Genomic DNA, 14,182 nt, shown 5'->3' on the forward strand with positions numbered 1-14,182 from the left:
GGTATTTCCTGCTGGTGATCGTCCCATTTGGATGTCCAGCCATACAGCAGTAGGTTAAGCCAGTTAGTGAAAGACCAGCTAGGGTTTATCACTCTGTTGTTTGCTCTTTACCCCGCGCTTATCTTCTGTTTCTTTTTAGGAAGTTGGCAGCATTTTCTAACGGTGCATACTTAATCCTTTATTTTGTATTTCATGGCTTGTTTTACTCACTCTGGGATCTCTCTCTATTTCAGCTCACTTTCCCTTCTGTTAGTAATTTGCGCTTTTCTCTGCCCTCCAGATTTTTACGAGGAATGGGAAGCACTCAATAGCATTTCAGGCAGGATAGGTCCAAGTCGCCATCCTCTAGTCTGCAGTTAGGGAAATCTCACTAGGGACTGCAGGGTCGGGATCAATAGTCTGTACAGGAACCCGCAGGGCCAGTTGCCGTTTAGTGTGTTACCTATTTTCCTGAGTTTGTTGCTACACAATCGTAACACCTATACTCATCATCAGCCGTCTTCAGCTCTTCCTGGTGCTGTTCCAGTCCCATGACGCCATCTTGAGACCGGCCAGAAGTCATTGGTAACGGTCATAAGCTCTCAATGCAAGTCTACAAGAGCCAGAACAAGGCTGTCATACACTTGCATTGAAAAGTGACCTGCAGCTTGCCCCAACAAACACGGATTGCACGCATACGTTAAAAAAAGGACATACAGATGTGATATGTCTATGAAAAATGGATAAATGAACACAATGCAGTTTTTTCAGTGCGAAAAGGGCCGATTTGGCAGATGTTTGTCTGTACTCGGTGTTACGCTCTACGTCTCTTTTGCGCCGCGTGTCTTTTTTTTTTGCCCATTTGGTAAATTGGTAACTTTATTATCGGGTTAAACAGCACGGAGAGGTCCAGCTTCGCATCCACATCTCTCTTGATTTCAGCTCCCCCGTTCTATTAACCTCAATGTGCATTGTTAAGTGGACTGCGCACAATTAGAAACCACATTTCGCTGAGAATGGTTGAGTCATTGGCTGCCCGTACTCTGAGAAACTGGAGCTTTCAATGGGATGTGAATTTTCTCAGAGTCCCCCACAGTTTTCCGTCTATTTGTAGCTTTCAGAATAGAGGACAAAAGAAGTGTGTCGTACAAGAAGCAAACTACTGATGATGTTTAACTAGCTATTGTGTCCGGCTGCAATTCCCGTGCCCATAGGCCATCTGGATCGCTCTATTCCCAAGGAATACATTGATCTGGCAGCATTGTCACATTCAGCCAGGACCTGGGAATGCAGTGCCCCTTGACATCAGAATGAGCTGCTCAGGAGGTGAAAAGGGACGGTTCTAAGTATTTTTAAGAATGGCTAAACTAACTGAAAAGGTCCCTTTCTCCATCTCGTCATTGTGCCCCAACGGCCTCATTATGTGCTCCGTGCTGGAAATATCATTTTTCTCATCGGAGGGCAGTGATGACCATGATGAACAAGTTTGGTCTCTTTTTAAGCCAGGTTGCTGAGTTCATATTGTTCAGAAAGTAAAAGAGACCAAAATAATTCTGCGGAGGTTGTATATAAAACGCAGAGTGGTAATGGGTCCTAACTAAGGATAAGCAAACGCGCTCGGATAAGGTGTTATCTGAGCATGCTTGGGTGCTATCCCAGTGACTTCAGCGTGCTTGAAAAATATGTTCCAGTCCCCGTGGCTGCATGTCTCATGGCTGTTCGATAGCCGCAACACATTCAGGGATTGTCTAACAGACAGACAATCCTTGCATGTGTCAAACAGCCGTGAGACATGCAGCCGCGGGGACTGGAACATATTTTTTGAGCACGCCGAAAACACTCGATTAGCACCCGAGCATGCTCAGATAACACCTTATCCCAGCACGCTCGCTCATCACTAGTCTTAACTAGATTAAAGAACAACAATGAATTGACGCTAATATTTTGATGACCAAAAATTCTGACCGAGGCTCTTTTTAAATGGTCATAATGTGGTTATATTGGGTTCCATGTGGATCTATACTTGGTTCTGTTCAACCAGTTCTGTAGCATCGGGAAACCACATGGGGCCAATACCCTGGTTGGAAAATTCTTATGGTCACAAAATTACAAATGGGGGGAAAAAAAACTGAAAGCAGTGATGTCACTAACGCTACTACTCCGGACTGCTGGCCGGTATTGGTTAGTATTGGATAGTTCTGTGCTGTCCTATAGCTGTGTCCTATGGGTCGTAGGCGGCTGAAGACTTCAAGGGGTATCCACTGCAAGAGGTCCATAGCGGTGATGTCCCATGGAAATTTACCGTTAGGTAAATTTGACAAATTTGGCCTTATTATGGTGCATTGAATAGCTTTTATGGGACCGTGTCTTCAGAAATTGACCTATTGTTAAGATCAAGTCTTTATTTATTTATTTTTTTTATGTGTCTAACGAGTGTGTCCAAAGTTCATTGTGAAAAGAGGGGGGAGTAGTGTCAGATGTGAAAAATCATCTTATGTAATTAGTAAATCCTGTGTCATCAGCTATCATTGGAATCCTGCCTCTGATGATAATGAGCCTGCTGAAAACTCTCCCTGAAAGGAATTAGGAGGGAGACTAAAAAAAACCCTCAGTGGCCAGGGTGAAAATTACAAGATTATAATTTTTGTTCTTTAATTATAGGGTTCTACTAAACCATAGGGCATTTCCAGCCAACTGTCCCAAATTGTCTGGGTTGACGGAATGTTGAGACACAATCGGTGTCGCTGTTGATGTCAGTGTTCTTCTGTCCACAGACTCGGGTCCCTCTGTGAGCAATAGTTTCATGTTGTGACGTGGACTCTTCAGAGAACTTCTAATAATGGTGCAAGGTTACGTTCACACGTTGAGTTTTTTTTTCTGCAGGCCAAACCTGCTCTCTTGGCAGTAAAGAAGCTGCTTACAAAAAGTGGCGTTTTTTTTTTCTGCACTTTTTACTGTCTCTTGTGCATGCTGATAAAGTTTAGTGCCACTGCAAAAAAAAAAAATCGTGGTGCGACTTCCTTAAAGTTTTTCCACCGAAAATGCAGCAAAATCTGATTCCTGCGTTTTTGCACTCACTCATTGCTTTCTATGGGTGAAAAAAAAAACGCTGCAAAAATGCTGAAACGTGTACTGTAGACAAAGCCCACATGTAATCCAGTATTGAAAAACGCGGCAAAAAAAAAAAAAAGCGTAGAAAAATGTGTATTAAACACAGCGTTTTTCCTGCCAAGAGAACAGGTTTTGAATGCAGAAGGCTTTGTTCACACTGAGTTGTTTTTGGAGGAGTTTAAAAAAAATGATGAGTTTTTGGCAGCATATATTTTTTAACTACAGAAGTTTTAGGAGAGTTTTTTTCCCTAGAATTGTTTTTCAGCTTTTTGATGCAACACAGTCTCAATTACAGCGGTTTCTATGAGGAGCCACTTCCAAAAAGTGACATGCCCCTTTTTTCCCCCAGAAGTCTTTAATCATGAAAGAAAAGAAAAACTTAGAAAAACTCCTCATATAAAACATCAAATTGATTTTCCATAGAAATAAATAAGTATCACGGGGATACCGCGACAGCGGGGGCAGAAGATCGCAGGGTCTGGTCACACCCTCTGCACAACTGACAACTAAGTTTAGGGCCTGTCTCTTTAAGACCCTCGTACACATTCAGCGTATATGTATGGGGGTCTCCGGTCTCTTCCCCAACAGATGAGGAATTGATGTCTGTCGAGGGAGAGAAGACTCCAGACTCCAACATATCTGACTTCAGACTCCAGACTTTTTATTCTTGCTGACAAAAGCCACCGCCGGAGGAGTCTGGCAGCGGCTCTTTCTCTCCATCCTCTGAGTGTTCCTGTGTGTGGAGGAGTCGGGAGACATGGCTGTCACCCAAACAATCAGCCGAACTGTCATTTGGCAGGTAGACGTCTAGGATCTGGCCCCTTACTCCTGTAGGGAAACACAAGTAGCTGCCACTTGTCTCTGGTGATACCGAGGATATTCTATATTTTAGGATGATGGGGTCTCGCTGTCCAGCACCATGCACATTTCATTTTTCCGCCATAACTGTTTTTTTTTAATTCATTGATTAGATCCACCTAAAGCAAAAAACGATGACATCCCTGATCACAGGGTTTTTATTGCGGCAGTGTAACCCTTGATCCATCCGCTGATTTATGTGTCCACCGGATATTGTAGATCTGAGCTTATCATGGGACATGAATGTTAGATTCTGATGGACTCTGATCATGCCGAGGTGCAGATTTCAGTGATGATATGTGACCAGAAAACTCAGTAACCCTCATCATCATCCAGAATATTTCACATAGATTAGGCGCAAGGTTGGATTATCGGATTTGTTGGAAAAGTGGATTTTTTTTTCATTAATCTGCAGCACCGGATACACTGCGTGCTTCAGATTTTCCCCACTGTACTTCCATCTACGTTGTGTCCTGATTTTTTTTTTGTGCGTGTGTTTTAAAGGGTAAAATCTATAACATAATCCGCAGCAAAATCTGCATGTCACAAGTGCAGATTTTGCTGCAGAAAAATATGCATAACATTTAAACTATGTCAGAAAACAAGCCTTAAAGTAGAATTCCCATCTCCAAGATCCTATCACAATATGTAGTAGATGTAATAAGAATAATATTAGTAAATACCTCCAATTAGAAATGTAGTATAGTTCTTCTGATAAGCTATGTTGCTTACCCCATGTGCAGGGCATTGCAGTAGCCTAGGTATCCATGGTTATGACCACTAACAGCTAAATAACCAACCGTCAGTATAGGAGTGGCCGTAATCATGGATACCTAAGCTACTGCAATGCCCTGCACACGGGGTAAGTGACATAGCTAATCAGAAGAACTATACTACATTTCTAATTGGAGGTGTTTGCTAATATTATTATTATACCTACTACATATTGGGATAGGATCTTGAAGATCTTGAAGATGGGAAGGCTAGAGGCTACAAGGCAACAGAACGATTAGGATAAGTTGTGTGACAAACATTTGTGCAACCTTCTGTTGTGTGACTATTTTAGAGCTGAGATTTTGCTGTAAATAAAACGACAAAGTTGCATTTCACGTACGATTTGCATTGAAGTCTCGGGCACCGACTCGGGTGTGTCGTATGCAACGAGCCCCAGAAATCCCAACGCATTTGGAAACATTTGCGACTCTGTATGGAAAGTCACAATGCCACAATAAAAGAAATCATTACATCCAATGTTGCAATGCGTGGCGTGACACGTGTCACCGTCTAGCCCTTGCCTAAAAGGGATTTTCGATTTTATGAAATCCCTGTCCTCCAGCTGCAGTTTGTATTTAAAAGAAAATCAAACAACCCCAAAAAAAAGCAGCACTGGACCCAAGAACGGTGAGTAAAGCACAAAGTCTCCGCTGCTACTCTCGGTTTCTGTTATTGTCTGCAGCGCTGATGTCACATCGACAGCAATAAGTGAGTTCAGCAGCTCTGCCCGAATTGACGGCACGATTGGCTGCAGTGCTGTCGATGTGACGGCAGAAACTCAATGCTGGACTTGTGAAGGGTGAGGAAAGCACGTCTTTTTTTTGCAGGTGGGAGAAGGATTTTCCAAACCTGGAAAACCCTTAGTGCTCATACTCCCTAAAATCAGATAATCAGATATAAATTTTAATCCGCCATATAGAATATTACAGCCTGTAATTTACAGGATTTGCCTTTATACTATGTTGTTAAATGTTTATATATATATATATATTTATTTATATATATATATATATATATATAGTATTTTTTTTTCACTATAATTCCTATTACTTCTGGCCACTGTGCGCCGAGCTCTACAACATCTGTTCTCTGTGCACATGTTTGACTGGCACGCTTCAAAAAAGAGCAGCGTCCTGCCATGTCCGTGTTCTCATGGGGCCGCGGTCTGAGTACAGCGATGGGAAGCCCTTTCCCACGTTCTCCCACCTCATTCTGAAGCCTGTCCCTATTGTATCGCACACTCTCCACCTGCTCTGCTGGGAGCAGGGTATTATCCTCCGGCAATTCACAGTCAATTTACCATGCTGTAATAGATGCCTCCTCCATTGTCCTGCTGAATGCATGTATTGGCTATGTGAGTGTGGGAAAGTCTGACAAGTCAGGGACTCATGCTTCTGTATGCAAGCTCAGGGATATAAATACAGGAACCCTGACTCCACATCTCAGATCACTTCTGGCTCAAGACTGGAAATCCGGCAGCTCCTTGTACACTTCTAAGCATGGCACCTACCAGCATGGCTATGGATAACCTCTCCCCAAAGGAAAAAAATAAGGTAAGTCGACAATAGTCTTGGCTCGTAGACATTGCCCTCCTAAGATGTTTTATTCTTCACGTATGAACCTGTTGGCTTATATTCTTGCATTGTTTATTTTTAGATGAGGAAACCCATGGTGGAGAAGATGCGCCGAGATAGGATTAACAGCAGCATCGAGCAGCTCAAGCTTCTCCTGGAAAAGGCCTTCCGCAAGCAACAACCCAATGTCAAGCTGGAGAAGGCCGACATACTGGAGATGGCCGTGAGCTACCTGCAACAACAAAGTAAGTAGAGTCATAGTTCTCATTGCATCACATAAAGTCTAAGACCATGATATAGAAGGGTTAATGTTTTGCCTTTAATTGCTAGAATTAGTTCTTATGATGCAGTAGTCTTGTAGTCTCCGATTCAAGGATACAACATGTTCTGGGCACATGGTAAATAAAGCTTGACCCTGGGTATCGGGGGGCTACATTGAGTTAGATTGCTGTATATGGTATAAAATACTGCCTTGTGTCTCATTATATCAGATAAAGTGATTTGCTCACAACCTGTGTGCATTTCCTTTTCTTCAAGCACGTTTGTCAATTAGGGCGTAACCTCCTAATTTGGCCTCACTGGTGATCTGGCATATCTGACTTTGGGTCAGAACGCAACCATGATGTAGCTGTAAAATCCAATCTCGAACAGTTGACTTACCTCGTATCGTTTCTTTCCAGATCAATCCCAGAACATCCATGGTGAACATCTACAGCAGGATTACAACCAAGGTTATTCCAGGTGTGTCAAAGAAGCTCTACAGTTCCTGTGTCATGACCCAAAAAGCGGAGAGACCAAAACAAAATTGCTCAACCATTTGAAGGTCCCACAGAATATTCCCAATCTCGCCAACCGGAAAAAAGTCACCAATGGTCCAGTTAAGATCTGGAGACCTTGGTGAACAGGAGGACTTGACAAAGAATTAGACAGGAACTATGATCATAAGTAATGGACTTCTGCCAGTAAGGAACTATGTTCTACAAAAGTACGTTTGGATAAAGCGGAAAACAGTTCTTCGGCATCCGAGAGAGACTATTCCTGAAGAATGTCCTATTATCCTAAGGATAACTTAAAAAAGTACTCAACGTTTTACTCGTTAGAGGGACATTAAGTTGCCCTGCAACATTTAAGTGGTTATTGTATGACCCTATAGAGTAGGGGGACGCCTGGTGAAGGAGTTCCTAGTCCTGCTCCATCTGCAGTGTGTATCTTCTAAGAAGCGATTTGTGTTAGTAGGAAGGTTATCGGGAATGGTTTCCATTCTCACGTGTTTCTTCTATGAAGAGTCCATGTGGCCTCAGTATTCCTAATGGAATAATCATAAATGTTTTGCATTTTGCTACTTCTATGAAGTTTATACTGTAAAGGCGTTTGTCTACGAGGCAACTTGAGCCTTCCAGCCATCAGAAGCCATAGCTTGCCTTATTATGCCTGTAACTTTGTTTCTAAGTGTCTAAATACCCGTATTGTATTCTCCAAGAAGAAAGCTATCGAGGTGATATTGTGTACCCGAATGGGTTTTATATAGTCAGCTTGCTCCACGGAGACGTCTCCGGAGCATCCTGACAATGGCGTATCTTTTATAAAGACGACTGATGTAAGCCGTGATGAAGGATTTCTCAGATGTTCTAAGGAATTCTCGTCATTACATAAAAAGATAATTACTTTTTGTTTTAAAAAAGACGCGGTACAGAATATTTTTGACTGGTAACTGCAAATGTAGTTACTTGTATTGAATTGTATTTTGCATCCCAGGGGATGTTTTTTTTATGCATTTTGTTTCTTTCTCAGAAACTGTGATTTCATGGTCTGACAAGGCTAAAAGGAATATTAAAAAACTGAAAAATAAAATATTCCCTAAACTTTATTCTATTTCGTCTGGTGTGAACTTCTTTTTTGACATTAACTTTCACCTGTACAATTGCTCTAACAGGGATATGTGCACATGGGACATACATTTGCAGGAATTAGCTTTTTCTTACAGGGTTTGTATATATATATATATATATATATATATATATATATATATATATACATATATATACAGGGTGGGCCATTTATATGGATAGACCTAAATAAAATGGGAATGGTTGATGATATCAACTTCCTGTTTGTGGCACATTAGTATATGGGAGGGGAAAACTTTTTAAGATGGGCGGTGACCGTGGCGGCCATTTTGAAGTTGGCCATTTTGGGTCCAACTTTATAAATGGCCCACCCAGGTATATCCATATAAATGTCCCACCCTGTATATATAATTTAAATCTCATCAGCATGTTGTGTAAATTGACCTGCGCTGCAGATTTGCAATGCGCAGCGTGTCCATTTATGCTGCAGATTTCATCCTATGCAAAGCAAACGATGCAGCTGATAGACATTGCAGCATTTCCCATTGGGGCAGATTTTGTCGCTGTGGAAGCCTCATCTCTACATACCCGTTCACATTGCGTTGGCAACTGTACGCACTGCGAGCTTTCTGGTTTCTGCTGTATACGGTATGTTAAAAACATTCATGCACCCCCCCCATTCACCCCATGGGGCCTATTTGATCACACTTTGGTAGTATATGGTGCAAATCCGCACAGTAGCATCTAAAAAAAAAAATACACTTTTTACAATAAAGTTCCACGGCCTCTATTACAGACTTGTATGCAGAAGTCTGTGCAAATCCGTGTGATCTAGGACCGCTAATGCAAGGACTGGCTGCGGCTTTTCCGACTCGAGCCTATAGAAATACATGAAGCCGTCATGCTCTGGTCGGGAGAGTCACGGCCATTATCGGACCGAGATCCACGGACTTCTGGATTAGACGTTAACGCAAGGACAAAATGCAGTAAGAATGGAACCTTCGCGAATTCCTATACTAGCAATTCCACAATGTAATGTTAAAAGGAGTCTATCAGCTCAACTGCAAGTGTTAAATTAGCACATAGTTCTATACAGCTTCTGTAAAAAAAAAAAAAGTCACTTTACTTCTTTAATTACTGCATTCAATTCCCAGAAACTGATGTTTAATTAAATATGTTAATTAGGATCTCACTCGCTGGTGATGGACAGCGCTGTCCTGCCTGAGCATTCTCTGCAGAGATTGTAAGCCAGCGCTGTCAATCACCAGTGTGGGTGGAACGTGCACGGCGCTCAGTGTACGGCTGCCTAACATAGGCTAGAACTTGCTATCTATACCCATGACTAAATATCACTATAATGAAGCTATAAGTATATTACTTAAATGGCCGCGTGTTGATCTCCTGGCGTCCCTCGCCACGACGCGCGTTTCGCTGTGCTTCTTCGGGAGACACCTTTTTTTTCAACACCCACTCAAGCCAATGGGTGAGAAACGCTGCAAAATTGCTGAAAGAAGTGACATGCGCTTTGTCCAAAAAAAGCAGCAAAGCACAAAATCCTGATGACACAAAAAAACAATGTGTGTGCATGAGATCTCTGAAATCTCATAGGCTTTGCTGGTACTGTAAAAAGCAGCTGAAAAGTAGCATAAAAAAGCAGCAAAAAAACGCAACAAAAACACCCAGTGTGAACTTATCGCTATGTGCACACGTTGCAGATTTGCCTGCGGAATTTTCTGCACAGATTCTGCATCTCTTGGCAGAAAACGCAGGTAAAAATCCGCGTGGATTTGATGCTGATTTTCATGTGTTTTTGTAGGCTAAATAATGATCTATTATTTAACAAAAAAAAGAATTGTGATGTCATTTCCTTGTCCAACCTCTTTTTTTACATACAAAATTGAAGAATAATGTTTATACACACAGATAGATAGATTAGATATAGATAATAGATCTAAAAATCTATCCATCTATTTATTGATATATCTATTCATATTCATATATCTATCCATCCAGCTATCTATAGATATTTCTATCCATCCAGCTATCTATAGATATTTCTATCCATCTATCTATAGATCTATCTATCTATCTATATACCAAAAAGAAAAGAAGGCAGCACTCCAATTCTTAAAAAGGTGAAAAACTGTGAAGTTTATTCAGACCCACATCTCTGTGCGATGTTTCGGCTCACACTGAGCCTTTCTCAAGTCAAGGCTTGAGAAAGGCTCAGTGTGAGCCGAAACGTCGTACAGAGATGTGGGTCTGAATAAACTTCACAGTTTTTCACCTTTTTAAGAATTGGAGTGCTGCCTTCTTTTCTTTTTGGTATATTATTTGGGTGGATGAGTGGACCGTCTTACCCAGGAGGCTTGGCACCCACCGGTGAGCATTGTGCTGTTACCATTTTTATATCTATCTATCTATATATATATGAGGCATCGTGATTACTCGCTAATCCCGCCCCCTGCACAGTAGCTCCGCCCCAAACCACATCACCACACATAATCCCGCCCCCCACCCCATTACCACACACAATCCCACCCCCACATCACCACACACATTCCCGCCCCCACCACATCACCACACAAAATCCCGCCCCCCACCACATCACCACACATAATCCCGCCCCCCACCACATCACCATACATAATCCCGCCCCCAACACATCATCACACATAGTCCTGCCCCCAACACATTACCACACATAATCCCGCCCCCCACAACATCACCACACATAATCCCGCCCCCCAACACATCACCACACATAATCCCGCCCCCCAGCACACATAATACCACCCCCCACCACATCACCACACATAATCCCACCCCCCAACACATCACCACACATAATCCCGCCCACCACCACACAATCCCACCCCCACCACACATAATCCCACCCCCTACCACATCACCACACATAATCCTGCCTCCAACACATCACCACACATAATCCCGCCCCCACCACACATAATCCCACACCCACCACATCACCGCACATAAACCCGCCCCCCAACACATCACCACACATAATCCAACCCCCCACCCCATTACCACACATAATCCCACCCCCCACCCCATTACCACACATAATCCTGCCCCCCACCACATTACCACACATAATCCCACCCCCCACCCCATTACCACACATAATCCCACCCCCCACCCCATTACCACACATAATCCCACCCCACACCCCATTACCACACATAATCCCACCCCCCACCCCATTACCACACATAATCCCACCCCCCACCCCATTACCACACATAATCCCGCCCCCCCACCACATCACCACACATAATTCCGCCTCCCACCACATCACTACACATAATCCTACCCCCCAACATATCACACATAATCCCACCCCCCACCACATCACCACACATAATCCCACCCCATTACCGCACATAATCCCGCCCCCCACCACATTACCACACATAATCCCACCCCCCACCACATCACCACACATCCCGCCCCCCAACACATCACCACACATAATCCCACCCCATTACTGCACATAATCCCGCCCCCCCACCACATCACCACACATAATCCTGCCCACCAACACATCGCCACACATAATCCTGCCCCCCACCACACATAATCCCACCCCCCCACCACATCACCGCACCTAATCCCACCCCCCCACCACATTACCACACATAATCCCGCCCCCCACCACATTACCGCACATAATCCCGACCCCCACCACATTATCGCACATAATCCCGCCCCCCCACCACATTGCCACACATAATCCCGACCCCCACCACATTACCGCACATAATCCCACCCCCCAACCACATCACCGCACATAATCCCACCCCCCACCACATTACAGCACATAATCCCGTCCCCCACCACATTACCACACATAATCCCGCCCCCACCACATTACCACACATAATCCTGCCCCCCACCACACATAATCCCACCCCCCCACCACATCACCGCACCTAATCCCACCCCCCCACCACATTACCGCACATAATCCCGCCCCCACCACATTATCGCACATAATCCCACCCCCCCACCACATTACCACACATAATCCCGACCCCCACAACATTACCGCACATAATCCCACCCCCCAACCACATCACCGCACATAATCCCACCCCCCACCACATTACAGCACATAATCCCATCCCCCACCACATTACCACACATAATCCCGCCCCCACCACATTACCACACATAATCCCGCCCCCCACCACACATAATCCCACCCCCCCACCACACCTAATCCCACCCCCCACCACATTACCACACATAATCCCGCCCCCCCACCACATTACCGCACATAATCCCGACCCCCACCACATTATCGCACATAATCCCGCCCCCCCACCACATTAGGCTACGTTCACACTAGCGTTCTGCTAGTGTGCGTCGCCTTAGCGTCGGGCGACGTAGCGGCGACGCACGCGTCATGCGCCCCTATGTTTAACATGGGGGACGCATGCGTTTTTGTGTGTTGCGTTTTGCAACACTTGCGTCTTTTTTGCCGCTAGCGTCGGACCAAGAAAACGCAGCAAGTTGCATTTTTCTTGCGTCCGATTTTCGGCAAAAAACGACGCACGCGTCGCAAAACGCAGCGTTTTTGCGTGCGTTTTGCCGTGTTTTTGTGTGCGTCGTGCGTTGCATCGCCGACGCAGCGGCGCGCAACGCTAGTCTGAACGTAGCCTTACCACACATAATCCCGACCACCACAACATTACCGCACATAATCCCACCCCCCACCACATTACAGCACATAATCCCATCCCCCACCACATTACCGCACATAATCCCGCCCCCACCACATTGCCACACATAATCCCGCCCCCCACCACATTACCGCACATAATCCCGCCCCACCACATCACCACACATAATCCCGCCCCCCCACCACATTACCGCACCGCACATAATCCCGCCCCCCCACCACATCACCACATAATACCGCCCCCCAACACATCACCACACATAATCCCGCCCCCCACCACATCACCACACATAATCCCGCCCCCCCACCACATTACCGCACATAATCCCGCCCCACCACCACATTACCGCACATAATCCCGCCCCCCCACCAGATCACCAAAACGCACATCTTACTGAATCCAGTTTGTTTTTGATTTTACACTCTGAATAAAATGTATTATTAACATTATTCACATTTTTAATGATTATTATTGTTATTAACTTCATTTTAAGTTAATTTACCACCTGCGTAAGCGCTACTGAATGTTGTCATTATTTACTTTAGTTTAATCACCAGCAGCGTTAATTAGATAGCAATGAGCGTGCCGAGCGTTAACTGGCTGGAAACAGCTAGTCTATCCATAGAAGTCCAAAAATCAGAGGCAGCACACCATTCTGGATAAGGTTATGAAGGTATTCAAATTTAATAGCCCATTGCTATTATGGGCTATTACATTTGAATACCTTCATAACCTTATCCAGAATGGTGTGCTGCCTCTGATTTTTGGATTTCTATGACAGGGCCCTGCACCCTGATTTTTGTTTTTCTTTTCTGTGCTGCTCTCACTTTTTTGCAATTATCTATCTATCCATCTATCCACCCATCTATCTATAGATATTTCTATCTATCCATCCATCTATCTATAGATATGTTTATCTATCTATCTATACATAGATGGATAGATGTATCTATAGATAGATCTATACTGTAGATAGATAGATAGATAGATAGATAGATAGATAGATAGATAGATAGATCTATAGATAGATATATCTATAGATGGATAGATAGACAGACAGACAAACAGACAGACAGATAATACCAAGCCCGAAGTCTAAACATAATAAAATGGTACATAGAGAGTTAAATAAAGACACACACACACACACACAAAATCTGCGTTAGGCCGGGGACACACTTGGGAGAAACTCGCACCTCAATACCCAGCACTGCCGCCGGCACTCGGACCGGAGCGTTCAGCTATATAGAAATACATACAGCCGCACGTTCCGCTCCCGAGTGCCAGTGGCAGTGCTGGGAATTTAGGTGCGAGACCCGTGCAAATTTCT

At 44.2% G+C, this 14,182-nt stretch overlaps 1 protein-coding gene across 1 annotated transcript; it reads left to right on the top strand.

The window, feature by feature from the left end:
• The first annotated feature begins 6,147 nt into the window (after window positions 1-6,147).
• On the top strand, window positions 6,148-8,163 carry HES5 (hes family bHLH transcription factor 5). Its single transcript, XM_069742387.1, has 3 exons — window positions 6,148-6,275; window positions 6,379-6,541; window positions 6,977-8,163. The coding sequence occupies exons 1-3, from the start codon at window positions 6,222-6,224 to the stop codon at window positions 7,195-7,197; spliced, it is 438 nt and encodes a 145-aa protein (XP_069598488.1). The 5' UTR covers window positions 6,148-6,221; the 3' UTR covers window positions 7,198-8,163.
• Window positions 8,164-14,182: the final 6,019 nt, after the last annotated feature.

The sequence above is a fragment of the Ranitomeya imitator genome, chromosome 10, assembly GCF_032444005.1.
Source record: "Ranitomeya imitator isolate aRanImi1 chromosome 10, aRanImi1.pri, whole genome shotgun sequence".
NCBI classification, from domain to species: Eukaryota; Metazoa; Chordata; class Amphibia; order Anura; family Dendrobatidae; genus Ranitomeya; species Ranitomeya imitator.

Coding starts and splice junctions, on each gene's coding strand:
- HES5 (XM_069742387.1), top strand. CDS start 6,222: ATGGCACCTACCAGCATGGCTATGGATAACCTCTCCCCAAAGGAAAAA. Junction 6,276..6,378: donor CCCCAAAGGAAAAAAATAAG/GTAAGTCGACAA, acceptor GTTTATTTTTAG/ATGAGGAAACCCATGGTGGA. Junction 6,542..6,976: donor GAGCTACCTGCAACAACAAA/GTAAGTAGAGTC, acceptor GTTTCTTTCCAG/ATCAATCCCAGAACATCCAT.